The 20,375-nt window shown below is 38.1% G+C and overlaps 1 protein-coding gene across 2 annotated transcripts in view; it reads left to right on the top strand.

The window, feature by feature from the left end:
- Positions 1-20,375, top strand: part of VPS8 (VPS8 subunit of CORVET complex) — a 247,030-nt gene that overhangs the window by 158,464 nt on the left and 68,191 nt on the right. For both annotated transcript variants that reach the window (XM_059391373.1, XM_059391372.1), the window contains exons 36-39: positions 7,212-7,359; positions 11,046-11,135; positions 14,629-14,671; positions 17,926-18,029. In XM_059391373.1, coding sequence (XP_059247356.1) covers positions 7,212-7,359; positions 11,046-11,135; positions 14,629-14,671; positions 17,926-18,029 — 385 coding nt within the window. The remainder of the gene's footprint in view (positions 1-7,211; positions 7,360-11,045; positions 11,136-14,628; positions 14,672-17,925; positions 18,030-20,375) is intronic.

Raw genomic sequence — 20,375 nt, 5'->3', positions numbered from 1 at the left:
TATATCAGTTATTTATTTTTATTTTAGTGGTTTTCTTTTAGTTTGCAATATACATATATAAGTAATCCATGTCCAATATCAACACCATAGTTCCCAGACATAGGATCAGTGCCTTATGTCAGAGGATTCCTAATTCCTTCCTCTTGTCCCTTTTAACATTGCTGTCATTCATTTCACTTATCCTTAAGTTATAATCACTGACTACATTGTTAATATAACTATTTTGGGCAGACTGTTTTCTGTTAGGTCAGTTAAGAATAAGAAAAATAAAACATTTCATTTTGTCTTCATTTATTCCTTCCCTAATGCTCTTTCTTTACGTAGATCCAAATTCATGACCTATCTCATTTTTCTTCCGTTTGAGAAACTTCTAACATTTCTTGAAAGGCAGGTCTACTGATGACATATTCTCACAGTTTTTGTCTGTCTCAGAAAGTATTTTCTCTTTCACTTTTGAGAGCGAATTCTGCTGGATACAGAATTCTAGGTTGATGGGTTTTTTTCTTTCAACACTTTAAATACTTCCATTTCCTCTCTTCTTGCTTGCATGGTTTATGAGAGAAGTCTGGTATAATTTTATCCTTGGTCCTCTACAGGTAAGGTGTTTTCCTTCCCTCTGACTTCTTTTAAGATTTTCTCTTTGTCTTTGATTTTCTGCAGGTTGAATATGATATGCCCAGTTATATATTTTTGCCATTTGTCCTAGTTGGTATTCTCTGATCTTCATGAGGGGTAGTTTGGTATCTGTTATTAATTTGGGGGGAAATTCTCAGTCATTATTGTTGCAAATATTTCTTCTGTCCCATATTCTCTTTTTCTTAGGTGTTACTTTTATACTTGTCCGCCAGTTCTTGGATATTCTATTCTGAGCCCCACTGGCCACAGTTTTGTTTTGTTTTGTTTTGTTTTTTCCTTTGTATTTCAGCTTAGAAATTTCTTCGATGTGTTACTGACATACCTTGCTCAGCTGTGTCTAGGCTGTTGGTGAAGCCATCATAGGAATTCATTTTATTCAGTGTTTTTCATTTCTAACATTTTCTTTTGATTCTTTCTTAGAGTTTCCATTTCTTTACTTACTTTACCCATCTGTTATTACATGTTGCTTTTTCCTTTACAGCCCTCAGCATATTAATCATAGTTGTTTTAAATCCTGTCTGATAAATCCAGTTTGGTTTGGTTTGATGTTTGCTGAATCTCTTCAGACTGTATCCTTTCTTTGTTTCTTAGGATGTTCTTTTAAATTTTTCTTGAAAGCTCGAAATGAGGTACTGTATGAAAGGAACTGACACAACTAGGCCTTTGGTATGACTTTTTAATGTTATCTGGCTCGGAATGAGGCTACGCTTACTGCTTACTATAGCCGTAGTTGTCTGAGGGTGAAAATTCCGTGGGTGTCCTCGTTTTTGTTTCCCTGGTTGTCTTTGGCTTTCCCTAGAGACTTTTCCTAAAGTCCAAGCTGTGTGTTCTTTCAGTTGTATTTCCCTATTATATAGGCATGCCCTGTTGATGTGGTAGTGAGGTATGGTGAAGGGGAGGTATTCCATAGTCCTGTGTGATTCGTTTACACTCTTTTGGTGAGTTGTGTCTCTGGGTAGTGACCCTCCCAAGTACTTCTCAGTAGCCCCTCTGCCCTTTAAGTGAGACAGAAAGGCTAGAAAGGGCTGGACTTGGGTTATTTCTCTTCCCTCAGCTTGTTTAGGCTCGAGTGAGCTAATTCTCCTTTAGGGCAGTTGTATTCGCTTGCTAGGGCTGCCTTAACAAAGCACACAACTGTGCGACTTAAACAACAGAAATTTATTGTCTCCATTTTGGAGGCTAGAAATCCAGGAACAAGTGGTGGCAGGGTTGTGTCCTTCTGAGGGCTGTGAGAAGGAGCCTGTTCCATGTTTCTCTTCTAGCTTCTGGTGATTTGCTGGCAATCTTTGTCATTCCTGAGCTTGCAGAAGCCGTCACCCTGATTTTAGCCTTCATTTTCACATGCATTCTCCTTATACGTACGTCTGTGTCAAAATTTCCCCTTCTTTTAAGAACACAAGTCATACTGGATTATGAGTTAGCCCTCCTCCAGCATTACCTCATTCTAATATAACTAATAATATTGACAAAGTGGCTGTTTCCAAATAAAGTCACATTGTGAGGTACTGGGAGTTAGGACTTCAACCTGTGAATTTGTAGGGGGCCTAAGTCCACAACAGTAGGCCTTGTTAAGAACAAAATGCTCTGGATCTATTTTTAAATGGCTACTTTTCTTCTCCACTGGAAGCCTGACTGGATTTTTCTCTAGTCTTCACTGTGAGAACCTGGTGGCTCCTCAGATAAAATTCAAGACAATGTGGGAACTCCCTCACAATCCCTGAAGACTTGGCTCCCTAGAATTTAAACCTTAAATTTGTCCACAGTGAATCTCTGGCATTTTGTCATTTCTAGTTGAGGTTTTCCTACTGTAGTACTGGCTCCAGCAGCAGTGGTCTCTGCTCCTGGCCTCTACTCCAGTGGGCACTGGTTATTTATAGCCACCTGCCTGTTGCTCTCTAATTCAGGGGTGGCAGTTTGCCCTAGGACCTCAGCTCTCAGGCAGATTGAAGAAGAGGTGTTGATTTTCGGTTTATTCAGCACTTTTCCTGTGAGGATGGAAGTGTTAACTTCCAAGCTCTTTCCATGCCAGATCAGAAATGAAATGCCTTTGTTCTCTCTATGTTCAACATTATATGTGGATATCACATTAGATTTATAGTAGGCCGACCCAGGATCAGTTCAAAAACAGTTTCTGAAAACCATATAAAGAATGTCCCTGTGGCAGGGTCACAGAACTGCATCTCTTTTGTCTCCAGTTGTGTCTGTCACTTTGGGGAGAGAATGGCATCTCGAGTCTCATCCAGACCTGGAAATGCCCCAGGTTGGGTATTATGCTGAGGTGACAGGGCCTGCCCCTTTCCAGGCTTTCTTTGATTTAGGCCGCATTGAAACAATTCTTGCTAGTGGGATTACTGGTGGATTTTAGTATGAAGGAGAGCTCGGCAGGGCAAGAAAATACACATTGCAGATAATCTCAGCATTTGGTTCTTACTCTCACCATGAATAGTGGTATTTTGGAAGAATTGTTTGAGCTTACCCTCTGAGTTTTTAATCAAAGTCTGTACAGCATTGGAATGATCCAGGCACTCTTTATACATGATAAGGTTATGGAGCGAAATTAATTTTCTAGGAAAATCATTAGGCTCTTATTTCTGTTAGCTTATAAAAGCCATTTTTCCTGCTAATGCAGGAGAACATTCAAAACAGTGCCTTCTTTTTTGTGAGTATCAGAGATAAAAAGAATTCTATTAAGATTGGGGGAGGACATTTTGACACTTGAGTAGCAGTCAGACTGGGAAATGAAAAGTGAACAAGTCCCCTGCAGATCTAGCTTACATTTGCTCTTAGGTCGATTGGATATGGCAGAATATTTGCCATTAGATACAATGGTGCGCTTGCCTGCTTTGCTCTGTGCCTCCTATGAGCTGATAAGGGAGTGTGGCTGTTCTGTGTGAGGACTACTGGCTGCTCTGCACGAGGTAGAGGGCCATCCTGGAGATACGAGCTACTACATTCTTTCTTGCCACAGGACAGGTTTCCATCTAAGCCTCTCCTATCCAGTTTGCGGGACTTACTGTTGGTACAATTCCATATATATTTTGTAGGTACTGTCTTTGCTATCTTTAATGATCCCACTTAACAGTGTTTACCAGGCAGATGGGCACATTCATTGTTTTGTTCGAATGACATGGGATTACATTGTGGGCTTTTTTTTTTTTTTTTTATCGGAGTTGGGGGTTAGGCTCAAAAGGAGAGGGAGAGAATCCTAGGCAGTGTTCACGCTCAGCTTAGAGCCCAACGCAGGGCTCATTCCCACAACCCTGATATCGTTACCTGAGCCGAAATCAAGAGTTGGGTGCTTAACCAGCTGAACCACCCAGATGCCCCTCCACTGTGGCATTTTTAACTTGGAATGTATATGAAAAGCTGGAAGTTCAGCCTAACAACCTTGTAAAACAACTTGATGAGAACGAAGACCTCAGGGAGAATAATTGCTTTTACTCTTTTGTGTTTTGAGTGATGTATTTGAGTTCTCAGTCTAAAAGGTACCACGTAGTCATCAATATGCTACCACCCGGATTTATGGGGATGAGCAGGGAATTCAAGCAGGCAGGATTTAGTCTAAGCTGAGGTAGCCCTAAATTGTCAAAACAAGTTATAGGGAGACTGTGAAATTCTCTTCCTCAGAAATCTCGAGTAGTCTAGACTGGCCTATTTTTGTGCAATATTTAGAGTGAAGGAGAGAGACTGGACTAGACTTTCCTCGTCCCCATGCAACATTTATTTTCTTTGTCAAATTTTTTAAAGAAAATTTGAATTTGAGTCATTTTAATGATGTAATTTATTTAAAACTGAAACATAGTTTATCCTTCCCCCGAAATAGCGAAATGTACTACAAGATCATAATTTTGAATTATTTTCACAACCCAAGTAAGGATGAATGTTTTCCCAAACGTGAATTTTGGTGCATGGTTGGTGTGTGTGTGTGTGTGTGTGTGTGTGTGTTTGACAAGGCATGTGTATGCTTTCTTTTAGAGCGGACAAGAGAAAAGTCTTGTGTGTGCCTTGTAAAATTCTACCTTTTATATATACTTAAATGTTCATATCTGTAAGTCAGGGCTATTATTAAAATATTAAAGTTAATATTAAAATACTTAAAAAGTAGATGAGGTTTATGTCTAAAATACATAATTTTGATAAAGTTAGCAGTGGCAAAGCAGGTGGCTAATAGAAGAGTAACAGAAGTAGCTTTGAGAAATGGATGTAACAAATGGTATGTGTGTACCAGAATGATAAGCAATAGTCAGAAATGGATATAAATTCATTAATGTTAGCTTATTTATTAAAGTTTTGATTATATTGATGTTGCCTGGTCATCTTCCAGCAGACTTATTATTTCCCTCCCAAATGAATGCATCACAGTCTGAGAGATTTGCTTGGTTTGATGCATAGTCACACCTTCAGTACTTATAAAGAGTTTTGTCAGTAAATGCTCTGGAAAGAATCAACTACCAGATTCATTGGCAGATGCTAATGTCTAGTCTTAATTTGCTCCATAATTTTGCATTTATAAGACATATTAACAAGTCTGATGTAGATAAAGTATTAGCACTACCTACAGTGTGGTATGAACATCTGAAAAGAACACTGGCTTACCTTAACGTCAAGGATCATTGATTAGCATTCCCTTTTTCTTTTCCTGAGCATTCTGTTGAGACAAAATCTTAATCCTGCATAAAGAACCATCATTTCCCTGCGTTATCATATGCATTTTCTATTTTGTCCAGGTAGAACTTTCTGACAAGATTCATTCGTAGCTCAATCTAAATTCAGAGCCTAGTCCTTGTAATTCTCTCCCTTCTATCTTGTATTTGGTTCCCTTTTTCTGAAGGCAATCCAGTGCATTATTGCCAATCAATTCAGTGTAATTCAGTGTACATTTACTAAGTAGTTATTTAGTATGTGCCAAGACTATGTGAGAGCTGGGAAACATCGAATGCCAGCCACACAGCCTTTGCTCTCAGAGTTTATAGTATAGTTGGGACAGGGACACTTAAACAGATAATTTTCAAATTCTGCCTTCCCAGAAGATAATTTTTGGGAAGAATTAAGGTGATGGTCTACATAGGAAATAACCAGTTATGAAATTCTGCACTAAAGGCAGTTGTGAAATACAAAAGAAAGAAAAGAGAAGAAAAAAGAAAGGAAACTTGATCTGAGAAATTTATAGCCAATTTGAGGACACACTGAATTAGCCCATCAGCAAGTACTGACAGCCCCAAGCAGCAGAATGTAATTAATGAGTTTAGCACTCAGGTCTGGACAGAGTGTCACAAGACTCTTAATTTAGGAAGGATTTCCTTTGTCTAAATATAATTTCTCTTTTTGTAACTGAAGTCTCTTACTACTAAAAATAGGAGGGCTATTTGCCATCATTTGTAGAGTATTTATAACCTCAGGTTAATCTCAGTGGAGTCCAGAGCTCCCCACTGTGACTGTTGGTGTGCTGTGCGTGGGTTACAGGTGTGCCCCAAGACCCATCCCCTCAGCTCTTGGGGTGGCTTTTGGGGAACCCATAGTCCCCTGTGATCAGTCGTCTTTACTCTGATGGGCCATATGAGCACTGTCCTCCTCTGTGTGCCATGACCTGAGAAAAGCTGGGAGATGTTGGTTTAAACCATCTGCCTTACCATTTCTTCAGAAGGCTAGTTTCCCAAGCATTTCTGTATCTTATTAACCCTTTCCTGATATCATTATATAAGGAGCTTTGGTTGAGGAGTGTTGAAGAGAAGACAGGGCTCCCAGAAGTAACTGATTTCTTGAAGCTCCAAGATGATTCTTGTTCTGTAATGAACAGTAGTTGATTTTCTAAATAGTTCCTTTTGACCACTGGTAGTTGAGTGTCCATCATGATTAAAACTAACACCCTAGCTTTTTTTTTTTTTTTTTAAAGTAAGCCATATGTCCGGGGTGGGGGGCTTGAACTCACAACCCTGAGATCCAGAGTTGCATGCTCTATCAACTGAGCCTGCCAGGTGTCCCAGTATCCCCAGTGCTTGGTGGGTGTTGCGAATCACTGACATACAAGACAAATGAACGCATATATACTGTGTACCCTGCCATTCATCCACTTTCTGCATTTGGTTTAACAATACCTAAATAATTAGCCCTCACAACATACAGGGCACTATTGCAGGCATTAGGAATTTGTTAATGAGAAGATACCAGGTGCCTGCCCTCCAAGAGTTGATAGTCTTTACATGAGAAAGGTAATTAAAGAAGTAATTACACCGTGGTGTGATTGGTGCTATGAGGGAAGTACAGTAGGGACCACTGTTTAGGCTGGAAGTTGGTTTAATATATATAGTTACTCAATTTTGTTGTCCCTTTAGAGGCACTTTCACTGAATACCATTTCCTTAGGTAGTCAGTATAAACTGAGTACTGTTGTGATGTAGATTGTCTCTGATGTAAGCCACGGTTCACCCTAACAACCCAAGTAACAGTGAGACTTTGACTTCATGATTTCCCTCACCAGGAGACAGTCTTGGTTTCAAGGCTTTCGTACTTATTACCTGTAGCCTTAATTACAGATGTGGTGAAATAATGCTTCTCTCTTGCTGGTTATGTTTTCAGGGAGGGTGTTCACGTACATCAGGAATTGGTGCAGATATCTCCATGTGTGACGGAGCAGTTCATTGAGCTATTGTGTCAATTCAGCCCAAACCAGGTTATAGAGACACTGCAGGTCCTTGAGTGCTACCGCCTGGAAGAAACCATCCAGGTAAGAGTGGTAACGTGGAGCAGACAACAGAGCGCTCATGCTCATCGGTCACCAGTTGACACGTGGGCAGAAGGATACTCACATGTTCCAATACATAGCCCGTGGGATTGAACCTGGCTGGTCTGACTCCATAGCACATGCCCTCCATCGTGCTGCCCCTTAATTCTAGTCAAGTTGGAAAGAGCGTGTGTCCATCATTGTTATTAATCAGGTTTCACAGATATTTTAACCAGCACAGTAAGCCTGGAGGAAGGAATGCAATAAAAATATATTAAAAGGAAAAACCAAGGTCTTGTTTGTGGGCACTGATTAGTTAGCTAGTCCTGTGGTGCTTAAGACTTGGGCTCAGGCGGTCAGTAGCCTTCTCCCATTCATTGCCTTGAACCCCTTCCCTTGTTTTCTCCTGTTTCCAAATGGAAATGACTGTGCATGTGCACGTGTGTGTACATACACACACAGACACACTCTAATCTGAAAGAGGTTGTTATTCCTCACTTAAAGTTTGTCAGCTACCGTTATCCCTCCTTTCTGTTATTGTCAGTGCTCTGAACCAGTAGCCCGTGTTCTCTGTATCACCTCCTAAATTGCTCACACTTGACACATTTTACATGGTGAAGTATTTAAAATATATAGAAATGTGCAGAATATCAAATATCTATGTACCTACCAATCCAATTGTATACATGGTCACATTTTACCGTACTGGCTTCAGATCTTCATTGTTTGTTTAAGAAATAAAGTACCTTTTATCTGTCTGTTCCCCTGTCCCCACTGAGGTCACCACCAACCTGAAGATGGGGAGTGGAGCCTTCCCCTCCATGTTTTTTATTTTATCTGTATATGTATTCACCTATAAAATGCATGATACAGTCTTACATGCTTTTAGAATTTGTATTAATGGTATCATATAGTACATATCCCATTGAAAAATTGCTTTCTTTCTTTTTTAAAAGATTATTTATTTATTTGACAGACAGAGATCACAAGTAGGCAGAGAGGCAGGCAGAGAGAGAGGGGGAAGCAGGCTCCCTGCTGAGCAGAGAGTCCAACACAGGGCTCGAACCCAGGATCCTGGGATCATGACCTGGGCCAAAGGCAGAGGCTCAATCCACTGAGTCACTCGGGCACCCCGAAAAATTGCTTTCTTCATTATTTTTTTAATTTATCACTTTTATACATGTAGATTGAATTCCTTCATTTTAATAGCCATTTAATATCAATTGAATGAATGTGCCACAGTTTATTTCCCTATTGATAGACACTTGTATTCTTTCTAATCTTTTACCTTTATAAACAATGCTACATATACATCTTTGTATAATGTAGGTTTGTGAGGTTTCTCCAAGTAATTATCTGGAGGTGGAATTCTTAGACAGTAGAGTAGCTTTATTCTACTGTTATTGCCACAGTGATCTGTTTGTTTCTGTTCTCATCACCCATGGTTGTTATTTGCTGTTTTTCCACATTCTTGCTGATACCTAACATTTTTAGACTTCTTTAGTTTTGCCAGTGTGGTGGGTATCTTTGATTACTCATGACATCGACCATCTTTCCATATGTTTAATGACTCTTTTGGTTTTCTTTTCTCTAAATTATCTGTTTTGTATCATTTGTCCTTTTTTCTATTGAGTTTTTGCCTTTACTGATTTGTAGAAGTTCTAATTTCTGCATCTCTCATCCTTTGCTGATGTTATGTGTTGGAGATGCCTTCTTCCAGTCTGTTGTGGCAAGTCTTTTAACTTGGTTTTTAGTGACTTCTATTTTAACTTACCAGTCTTTTCCTTTAAAGTTTAGATTTTTTGTATGTGTCTTATTTCCTTTTCCACTCCGATGGTATAAAAGATATCCTCTTATATGAGTTTTATAGTTGAGCTTTTTACATTTAGGCCTTTAATCCATCTGGAATTTATTTTTGTAAACAGATCAAGAGAGGGATTTATGTATTTTTTTCCCCGTGTATAACCAATGGTCCATGTGATATTTTGGTGTCCTTACCGCACTGATTCAGAATTCCTTACTGCTACCTACCAAACTCCCAGAGATGTAGATCTGTCTGTGGGAGCTCTTCTCTTCCTTTGGTCATGTCTTTCCTTATACCATTACCGCATATTTTAATTAATACAGCTTTACAATAAGGCTTATTATTTGAAAGTCGTCCCTCATTTTTTTCTTTAAAATTCTATGTCTATTCTTAGGCTCTTACTGTTTCACATCAAATTAGAAATCACATTGTCAGGTTCCTCAAAAAAAAAAAAAGTCCAGTGTTTTTATGAAATACATACATTGAATTTTAGATGAGTTCAGTCAGGGAAGACTGACATTTCACAATGTAGAGTCTTAACATTCAAGAACCTGGTTGTCTTTTTAAAAGCCTTTGATTCTCTCGAGTGAGGTTTTAGTAACTTTTATATGATATACATGGTTCTTGCATGTGTTTTCTTACATTTGTTCCTAAATATTTACACTTTTTGTTAAGGGTGAAAGTTTTTGAAATGACATCTTTATTGATTGCTGCTGCTGTGTGTTATTAATTTTTTACATTGTTTGTATCAAAAAGAATCTGAATTCTTCATTCAAATAGTTTCTAGATTTTTTTTACCGTAATACTACTTTCCAAGAATAAGGGTAGTTGTTTTTGTTTCTTTTCAATCTTACCCTGCTTTCTCTCTCTTAATCAGATGTGCAAGAGCTCCAAGATATTACTATATAGAAGCAATGACAGTATATATTCTTGCCTTGTCTCTGATTTAAAAAAATTTTTTTGTTTTGTTTGTTTTTTTCTCTGATTTAAAAGGAAAGATGTCTAACATCTAAGATGTCTAATATCTTCCCATAGATAATTTTTATTAAATTAAAATTCCATTCTCAGTTTGGGTAATAGTGTTTTGTTTTTGGTTTTCTTGAGAATGGGTACTGCATTTTATCAGATACTTTTTTGTATATTTATTGAGAGGATCATAGGTTTTTCTCCTTTGAACCTGTTAATATGTTATTTGTGCCTCTCTTTTTTCTTCTTGCTAAGAAAGTTTTTATCCCACCTTATTAGTCTTTTTGGAGACTATTTTGGGGCTTGTTAAACTTCTGTATTGTTTTTCCTTTGTTTCTTTTCAATAGCATTATGTTTTGCATTTCTCTTTCTAATTTCTCTTCTGAGCTTGCTTGGTATTTCCTTTACTTATTAGAAACTCTCAGTTTATTAAGACCTCAGAAGTTGTTTTGTTGTGTTTCATTGCCATTTTGTTGTAAATATTTTCTGATTTCTATTGTTCCTATTATGAGTATGTGTTACTTTTTTCCTGTGGATATACTCATTCAGGTAAATGACAGTTTTAGATTAAATCCGTGATGAACATGGGTTAGTTAGAACTGCCAAGATGGGCCACTTATAAGACTAGAAAGTCAAGGGCGCCTGGGTGGCTCAGTGGGTTAAGCTGCTGCCTTCGGCTCAGGTCATGATCTCGGGGTCCTGGGATCGAGTCCCGCATTGGGCTCTCTGCTCAGCAGGGAGCCTGCTTCCTTTAAAAAAAAAAAAAAAAGACTAGAAAGTCAAGAATTTCATATTATATTGGACCATAGACTACTACTGAGGTATGAATTTATTATTTATTGTCATGTTGTTTTTATCCTTAATAGGATCCACAAACAAGATTTGTGAACAAAAATCTTTATCTTTTCTTATTTCGTAGATTACCCAGAAGTATCAACTTCATGAAGTTACTGCCTACCTATTAGAAAAAAAAGGAGATATTCATGGTGCCTTCTTAATAATGCTAAAGGTAGTATTTTACTTTATTTACTTTGTCATGTTTCTTTCCAGGCCTCCATTCATCAACCCATCTTTTTTTTTTTTTATTGAGATATACTTGACATGTAACATTGTGTAAGTTTTCACTCATCTTAATCTCTTGTGTGTCAGAATAAGTTGCAGACAATACTACATTTTATCATGACTAGAGTTTAGTCACTGACTAGAGCTCACCATTTCTTTTTGGTATTTTTTAAAGTGAAATTTACATTCAGTAAAATGTATGAGTCTTAAGTGTATCATGTACTGAGTTTTGATACATGCACACACCTGTGTTCCTAGTTCCTAACAAGACAGAGAACATTACCTTCACCAGAGAAAGTTCCTCATGTTCCTTCACACTCAGTTTCCATTCCCATGCCCCCACACATATTCACTTTTCTGATTTTTTTCACTGTGAATTAGTTTTACTTTTTTTATGCACTTTCATTAATGGAGTCCTCCAATAGTACTCTTGTATAATTCTTCTTTCAGCATGATATTTTTGAGATGTGTTAGGAGTTTGTTTCTTTTATCACTGAGTAGTATTTAAGTGTCTGAATATACTACAGTTTATTCATTCTCTTGATGGTTGACGCCTGAGCTATTTCTAGGTTTTGGCTATTAAGAATAAATCTACTATGGGGGCACCTGGGTGGTTCAGTCACTGGGCCGCCGCCTTTGGCTCAGGTCGTGATCCTGGGGTCCTAGGATCAAGCCCCGCATCTGGCTGCCTGCTCAGCAGGAAGCCTGCTTCTCCTTCTCCCACTCCCCCTGCTTGTGTTCCCTCTCTCGCTGTGTCTCTCTGTCAAATAAACAAATAAAGTCTTAAAAAAAAGAATAAATCTACTATGATCACTCTTGTACATAAATGTTTTCATTTTCCTGAAGGTAATACCAAGGAATGGAATTGCTAGGTCACAGGATAGGTGTAGGTTTAGTTTTATAAGAAATGATAAGACCTCTTTCCAAAGTAGCTATTCTATTTTACATCTTCTCCACTAATGTATGACTTTTGGTTTGCTACACATTCTCCCCAACAGTTTGTCTATTTTTTACAAAAATTTTTATCCACTTTTTAAATTGTTATAAAATATATATTACAAAAATTTACCATTTTGGTGAAATTAAGTATATTCACATTGTTTTGCAATTATTACCACCATCCATCTCCAAAACTTTTTCAGCTTCTGAAACAGAAACTCTGTACCCGTTAAATAATAACCTCCTCTTCTCCCCATCCCCAAATAACCACCATTCTTCCTGACTTTATGAATTTGACTGCTGTACCTCATATACTTGGAATCACAGAGTATTTGCTTTTTTGTGTACATTTGTCACAAAGTCTTCAAGATTTATCCATATTGTAGCATGTGCCACAATTTCAGTTTTAAGGCTGAGTGGTATACATTTTATGTGTATGCCACTTTTTGTTTATCTGTTCATCCATTGATAGACCCTCAGATTGCTTCTACCTTTTGACCATTCTGAGTAATACTGCTATGAACATGGGTATACAGATATCTTTTCAAGACCCAGCTTTCATTTCTACTAAGCATATAACCAGAATGGAATTACTGAATTCAATGATAATATTATTTTTAATTTTGAAGGAACTGCCATACTGTTTTCTATAGTGGCTGCACCATTTTACATTCTCATCAGCAATGCAGAAGGGTTTTAATTTCTCTACATCTTCTCCAAAACTGTTTTCTTGATGGTAGCCATTTTAATGGGTGTGAAGTACCCATTTTAAATATTGTCATCTACTCAGTGATTTTAAATATTGTCATCTACTTACGGATTAGGGATATCCTATTTATATTTTTTTTAAAAAGTTCCAATTTGGCTTCTAGTTTTTCTCTAGCTATGTAGTCACCAAACAGGCCAGGAAGAATAGTCCACAGAGGCTTGCGTAAGCTCTCAGCCTCTTTTAATGAGTAAGTTCCCCTTATATCTCTTTTTCCCTTGCAGTTTGTTGAAGATACCATGAATCTATTTTTAAAGGATAAATTAAACATATTCCTGGCATGGATGGGGGAAGAGAAGCAGGATACCCTTGCAGGGAATAAGACCAGCATTTACAAAGGCATGGAAATACTGAGAAATATGAGCTGCTAGGAGAGAATCCAGCAGCTCTGCTGGGGCTCCACTATCAATGTATAGACAGGTGAGGTTAGAAGCAAGGGCTGGGTCCAGATTTGGGAAGATTTTGTAGGATACCCTGAAGAATTAGGACTGATTTATTATCACATGAGACCACTTAAAGGTTTTTAAGCAAAAGAACTGACATGATGTTGTTTCATGAAGATTGCTCTGGTAACTGTAAGAGGATGGGGGTCTAGAGAAGGGGGAGGTAAAACTTGGGGAGGAAGCAGAGAACATTTGCGAGGCTGTGTAGTACAGATAATGAATCCATGAGGCTTAAGCTAGGGGTAGTGGTGGTGGTGAAGTGGGGAGAGGATTGGACTTGAGAACTGTTGATCATTTGAATATGATATGGAAGGAATAAGAGGGAGTGGTTAATGACAGTTGTATGATGTTTAGCTTTACATTATTAGCCTATAAGAGACCTCAAGGAAAGGAACAAATTTGGACTAGAAAAGATATGTTAAGATCAGCCTCAGTGTATATTAAGACGACTTTGAGGAGCACCTGGATGGTGTAGTCAGTTAAGCATCCAGCTCTTGATTTCAGCTCAGGTCATGATCCCAGGATCATGGGATGAAGCCCCATGTGGGGCTCCTTGATCAGCAGGGAGTCTGCCTGAGCTTTTGTCTCTCTCCCTCTCTTTCCACCCCTCTCTCCATGTTCTCTTTCACTGTCTCTCTAAAATAAATAAATCTTTTTTTTTTTTTTTTTAAAGCATCCTTTGGAATATCATCAGTTAAGGCTTTCTAAGGATCTAGTATTTGGTGTAGCAGTGGACACTGAAATTTGCATATTTAGAGCTGTCATACTCAAGTCTGTGCCCCATGCTCTGGAGACACACTTTATGTTCTTTTTTTTATTCCCACCCACCCCTTTTTCTCATAGCCCACTATGACTTTTATTCCCTTACCCAAAGTCTGGATAAATCCTGCTCTTTATTACTGTGCCTAAAGAATGTCATTGATGATGGTATAATGGTACAACAGAAGCAGAAGTGCTGCAAATAAGTGACACTTAGTATTTTGGGTCCCTTCCAATACTGCTAGCTTTGCTTTATGTATACCCCAGAATTCTCTTCTGAATGACAGTAAGCGACCTATCTTTAACCTTGTTGTTTCACCTTGTTGTTTCTTCAAGGTTTTCCTTTAAAATGTGTTTGTCTGGGTGATGGGTATTACGGAGGACACATGTTGTGATGATCACTGGGTGTTAAAAAAAAAACAACAACAAAGAATTTTAAAAAATAATAAAAAAATAAAGTGTATTTGTTCAAATATTTGTGAATTAGGTAACTGTATCCTTCTTACCTCCTGCATTTTTTTTTAACCTGCTAGAGACTGCAAAGCAAACTTCAAGAGATAACACATCAAGATGAAAGTAAGTTCTTGAGTGTGATTTACAATTATTTCTTCCCATGGACCCTGTGTTTTAAAAGATGTTGTCTAAGAAACTGCATTTACTAAATAATAATTACCTTGATATGTATAAATACTTGAACACTGATGCCAATTTTAGCTCATTTTCAAGGGCTCATAATGGGGAATCATGGAAACCATTGCAGCTTTGTGATGCCAGTTGCCAGTGGGGTTCACTAATACTGATTTTTTTGTTGTTTGATTTATTTCTGTGCCAATTTTTGGTTATATATAAATGAGGTGCATAATTAATGTCTTTAAAGTTACTGTAATGTACTGAGCAATAACAAATCGAACTTCTAATCAGTAATAGCTGGGGTTTCTGTAGTGAATTTCTGTAATTTTAGCACAAAGCAGTAAAACTTGACAGTGTCGAATCTTAGATGGCCTTGTCACAGACAGATGTAAAATTCCCATTATTTTCCTTGACGTTTTAGGACATAGATTAATTTTTTTTAAATTGTGGTAAAATACACATAACACAAAATTTACCATTTTGGCCATTTGTAAGGGTCCAGTTCACTGGCATTGAGTCCATTCACACTGTCCTGCAGCCATCTCCACCATCCATCTCTAGAAGTTTTCCAACTTCCCAAACTGAAGTTTTGTACCCATGAGACAATTACTCCCATTCCCTGCCCATGTCTGTCCCTGGCACCTCCCGTTGTGCTTTCCCACTCTGAATTTAATGACAGGCCTTCCATAACTGGAATTGTCCCGCGTTTGCCCTTTTCAGTCTGGCGTGTTGGCCTAGCATAATGTCATCACAATTTTTCGGCATTGTAGCACGTGTCAGAATCTCATTCCTTTTTAAAAAGGCTGAATAATATTTTGATTTATGTATGTACCACATCTTGCATCCTTTTGTCTGTCCATGGACACTTCAGTTTCTCCCGACCCTTGTGAAGAATATTGCTGTGAACATGCTGTCCAGGTATCTTTCTGAGACCCCACTTTCATTTCTTCAGGGTAGATTCCCAGAAGTGTTACTGCTGGATTAAATAGTAATGCTAATGTTAATTTTTGAGCGGCTGTTATACTCACTTCCGCAGTGGCCGCCTCAGTGTATGTGGCTGTCAGCGGCACACCAATGAGAATTCTAGTCCATCCAAGCCCTTACTAACACTTGTGCTTTTCTCTTTTCTTGAGCATAGCCATCCTCCTGGGTGCCAATTGATAGCTTAGTGGGCTTTTGGTTTGCATTTCCTCATTGACAGGTAATGGAGAGCATCTTTTCACATATTTACTGGTTATTTGTGTATCTTCTTGGGCCAAGTGTTTATTCAAGTCCTTTGCCCGCTTTTGAATAGGATGATTTTTTTTCACATTATTGAAATTTTCCAAAATAGCTCTTCCAAAGTTCATTCGATAGGTGATTTTTAGATTGCCCTACCTCTTCAACACATTAGCACATTTCTTAGACCCCCTTTGCCCACACATTTCCTTAAACTCCTTTACCCTAATTCTCTATAAATTACATTCATCTGTGTTTTCTGTGGCTCGGTCTTAAGTGATAGGATCTGTGTTGTATCTGGATCATTTTGTATTACACGGCATCTTCTTGGAGCCTTAGTAAACGGTTGGCTTTTCCATATTTAGTTCAACTAAGCATTTGTTATTTTTGTACTGTTAGTCTCTGTTTAGTCAATTTGTATTAGATTTATTACATTTATGATATTTTCTTATTGTTGTTAGAATAATTTTTGCACACGTTACATGGGAGGTTGAGGGAAAAGAAGAATATTTCCCTAAAATCACTACAATGATTTGCAAGTGATATGTGTAGAGAAGCCAGTTCTTTGGATTTAAATTTCTTTGAAGATCAATTTTTCAGAAATAGTCTCATGTCCACTGTTTACTCTCAGATTTAATTTTTTCTGTGTGCCTAAGAATTTTGGAGGATTTGCTAATTACAAGACATGGTGCTCGTGAGGGTAATACACAGATGGCTAAAACACAGCTCTTACCCAAATAACTATAGTCTTGTGAAAGAGACAGATATGTAAATAAAAACTTTGAATGCTGGAGGAATCAAGTATTATCAAAGAGATGCAGTGAGAGTGGCAAATGATTGTGAAAAATTAGGGAATGATTTATAACTGATGAATCAAAGGTCATTTGTGGAAGATGTGACCTTTGCAGTAAGACTGGAATGATGACTAGAAGTTTGATAGGGAAAGGCAAGGAAAGGGCACCTGGGCTGAGCAGAATGTGAGTATGAAAGTACTTGACCAGGAACTCAGGAGTAAGATACAGCGCAGTGGAGTAAGAGCACAGAGGGTGAGAACATGAGCCAGATGGTTACTGCGTCTACTTAGGGTCAGAAGTTTACTTATGTTCTGTTTTTAAAACTTCAAGGCTTTTAATGATTTTTGTGGATGAGACTGATAGATTTGCTTGTGACAAAGAGAATGAGGGAGGCAAGATTTAGAAGTCAGAAGTTTAATTAAGAGTTGTTGCTGTAGTTCACAGCAGGTGAAGAGCAGCATAGGGTAAAAGTCAGGACACATGAGGGCACAGAAGTAGAATCCACGGAAGTGGCAATTTATTTCGATGTGTGGGTAAAGTGGGGATGGAACATCAGGGACGATGAAGATTTATAAAATGACTTAAAGAAGATGGTTTCATTAACTTAGTTTGGGAAGTGAGAAAAAAAGTGATCTGGTTTTTGTGCTTATGAACTCAAGGTGCTCGCAGGACATCCGTGTAGAGATGGATAGAATCTGTGGACAGTTCACCCTGCAGATGATGAAAGGAACACGGGCTGCAGGTGTACATTCAGAAGTTACTGGCAAGGACCTGAGGTTGAAACCACAAGAGGAAGTGAATTATTGGGAAATGAAAAGGAGAGGGCCTAAGATAATATCTTGAAGGATGACTTACATCTAAGAGATAGAGGGAAGAAGAAATGGTAGAGCAAGTAAGGTGAAAGGTCATCTTTCTGCTGACTAACCGACAGATGATTGGAGCTGTTCCATAGCTAAAGTGTATTAAAATGCTAAGTGTGATGAGCTTTATATGTCCTGTGAATGTCAGGCATTTACATGGAAACAAAATTATCTGTTTTTAATCTATTAAGCATTGGTATCATGCTTATGGAAGATTTCATAATACAAAACAGTGCTATGCCAAGAAAAAGATAATTTTTTTACAGAAGCTCTGAGAATTCTCAGTAATATATCCTTAAGTCTTGTTAATAATTTTTCTGAATCTTAGAGACCAAAGAGGAGCTCTCATTGAAGGATGTTGAAGATACCATGGTAGAGACAATTGCCCTTTGCCAGAGAAATTCCCATAATTTGAACCAGCAGCAACGAGAGGTAGGAGAATGACTACTTAGGCATATCAAAGTCGGTTCTGATCTGAAACTAGGAGTTAATTCTATTTCTTCTGCCCTCTCAGCCACCTGAGTTTAATTCAACTAGATTTTAATCACTGTTTAGTGCTCCCAGGAGTATAAGCCTCCTAAAGTTATTGTGAGGAGTGCTTGTCCTCTTTGTTCTCACAAAAGGCTTTATATTCCTGGATCTGGCTGTGCTGCAGGATTTAAGCACGTGATTACTGGATGTCCTTGTTCTCTTTGGACCATGGTTCTGTGTATTCCGTGTAGCGATTCTATATTCTATGGATGTGTTGTCATTTATCATCTATTCTCTGTGGAGGAAAATGAGCATGAGAAGCTGGAGGGAAACCTTTAGGGGATACAGAGAACACTGGAAAAGGTCAAAGAAGGCTGTGATGTAGTTTCTCAACCCTGGCTGCACATTACAGTCACTTGGGGACCTTTAAGTAAATCCCAGCACTCGGGCTGCACCCCCAGAACAACGAAATTACAGTTTTTGGATGGGGACCCATTGCTAAAGCTTCCCACATGATCCCACTGTACAGCCGAGGTTGGAACCACTGCTGTAACAGATTCCAGACTGCCAAAAGGCAGAGCACAGAACTGAAGGAGGCACGGCTGAGCACCTGGTGCAGGTGGGAGTTACAGCAGGGAAGCAGAGACTAAGGGGGCGGGATGGGACTTGACAGCCACATTCTGCTGCAGTTTTCAGAAGAGAAGTTGCAGCGTGATGTGGCCTCCTTGTAACTCCTCGGTGCCTGCCTGCCTGCTCCTCCGGGCTGCAGCCTCTGACTTGGCACCACCCGTCACCTTTCTCTTCCCAGGGTTCTGATATGGGGAGTAAGGCAGACTTTTTTTTATATATTTAGCCATACATGTTACAGTGAGTATTATAAATTTATTTTTCTTTCCTGTTCTTTTGAGTTGGGTAAATTGCAACTTGACATTCTTGTCAAAGATTTTTTAAGACTATATGTTCCAGAAACCCTTCAGAAGAAAAATTGTATACAACAAGCACATTTACATAACAGAGGTGATTTTTAAAAAAACATTTTGTGTGATATACATATTCTTTATTTTTTTAAATCCTGCAAAACAGAAAGTTACAAAGAAGAATGTTTTTTAAAAAATTACCTTGTAAGGTGCTCCTGGCTCAGTGGGTTAAATCCTCTGCTTTTCAGCTCAGGTCATAATTCCAGGGTCCTGGGATGGAGCCCCATATCGGGCTCTCTGTTCAGCAGGGAACCTGCTTCCCTTCCTCTCTCTCTGCCTGTATCTCTGCCTACTTGTGTTCTCTGTCTGTCAAATAAATAAAATCTTAAAAAATAAAAATAAAAATAAAAATTACCTTGTAAGATCCTATCACCCAGAAATAACCATCATTATCACTGGGGGAACCATCAGTCCAGGTACTTCTTATCAGCCTAAATCAGGAAATGCTTGCTTTTACAAATAAATATAGTAGTCAGTCTCCGTTAGGAAGCTTTCTGAATTTCAAATTAATATTTCTTCACCATACTATTTCTTAATAAATATCACTACAGCTTAAAAAAAAATCTGAATGACTGTAACAGATTGGAATTATTTATTTATAATTACGTTTCTATTTTATAGTATCTGTGATGCCAAGCCAGTAAGGAAACACGTAAACTCATGCTTGCTCCCACCTCTCTCCTCCATCCCTCTTAATTTTAAATAACCTTATAGAAGCCAGTAACACATACATTCTTTTCTGTGTCCACAATTCCCATAAATCGTTTAATCTTTTGAAAATGGATTTTGAGCTTTTAATCAGTCATTTTGCCATGATTTTTCTATTCCTGAGTTTTTATTTTCATTTATCTTTTGGTTGGCTGACTATATTTGGACATGGTTATATTTTGATAGAGAAACATGAAAAGGTAGAATTCTTTAAGCCATGTTCATACATACTTAATTCTAAATCTTTTTCACTTTTCAACCCTTCCATCTCCTCTCCAATATCTATTTGATACTCCTCCAGCTTCTCATGGAAAATTTAAGGGAAAAGGATATGTTTATATGTTTTATAAGTAGGGCTGTTTAGGTTCACAGAAGCTGAAATATATGACTCACATGTATTAACTAGTAGAATTAGTTATAAAAATCCATGCCTCCAGAACTCTAGGGATTATTCCGACTGTATTTGAACTCTGTATCTCTTAATCAGAGATAGGAACAATGCTTCTTTTGATGTGGCCAAAGGAAAACTCATTCCATCTTTTTTTTTTTTCTCCTGAGTTGGGATTTGTTTTAGTAAAAATATTAGATGTTAGACTTCTTCCTGTCCTTTGAAATTTTCACT

Source organism: Mustela nigripes, chromosome 2 (genome assembly GCF_022355385.1).
Source record: "Mustela nigripes isolate SB6536 chromosome 2, MUSNIG.SB6536, whole genome shotgun sequence".
Classification (NCBI taxonomy): domain Eukaryota; kingdom Metazoa; phylum Chordata; class Mammalia; order Carnivora; family Mustelidae; genus Mustela; species Mustela nigripes.
This window is presented reverse-complemented; position numbering and strand designations above follow the sequence as displayed.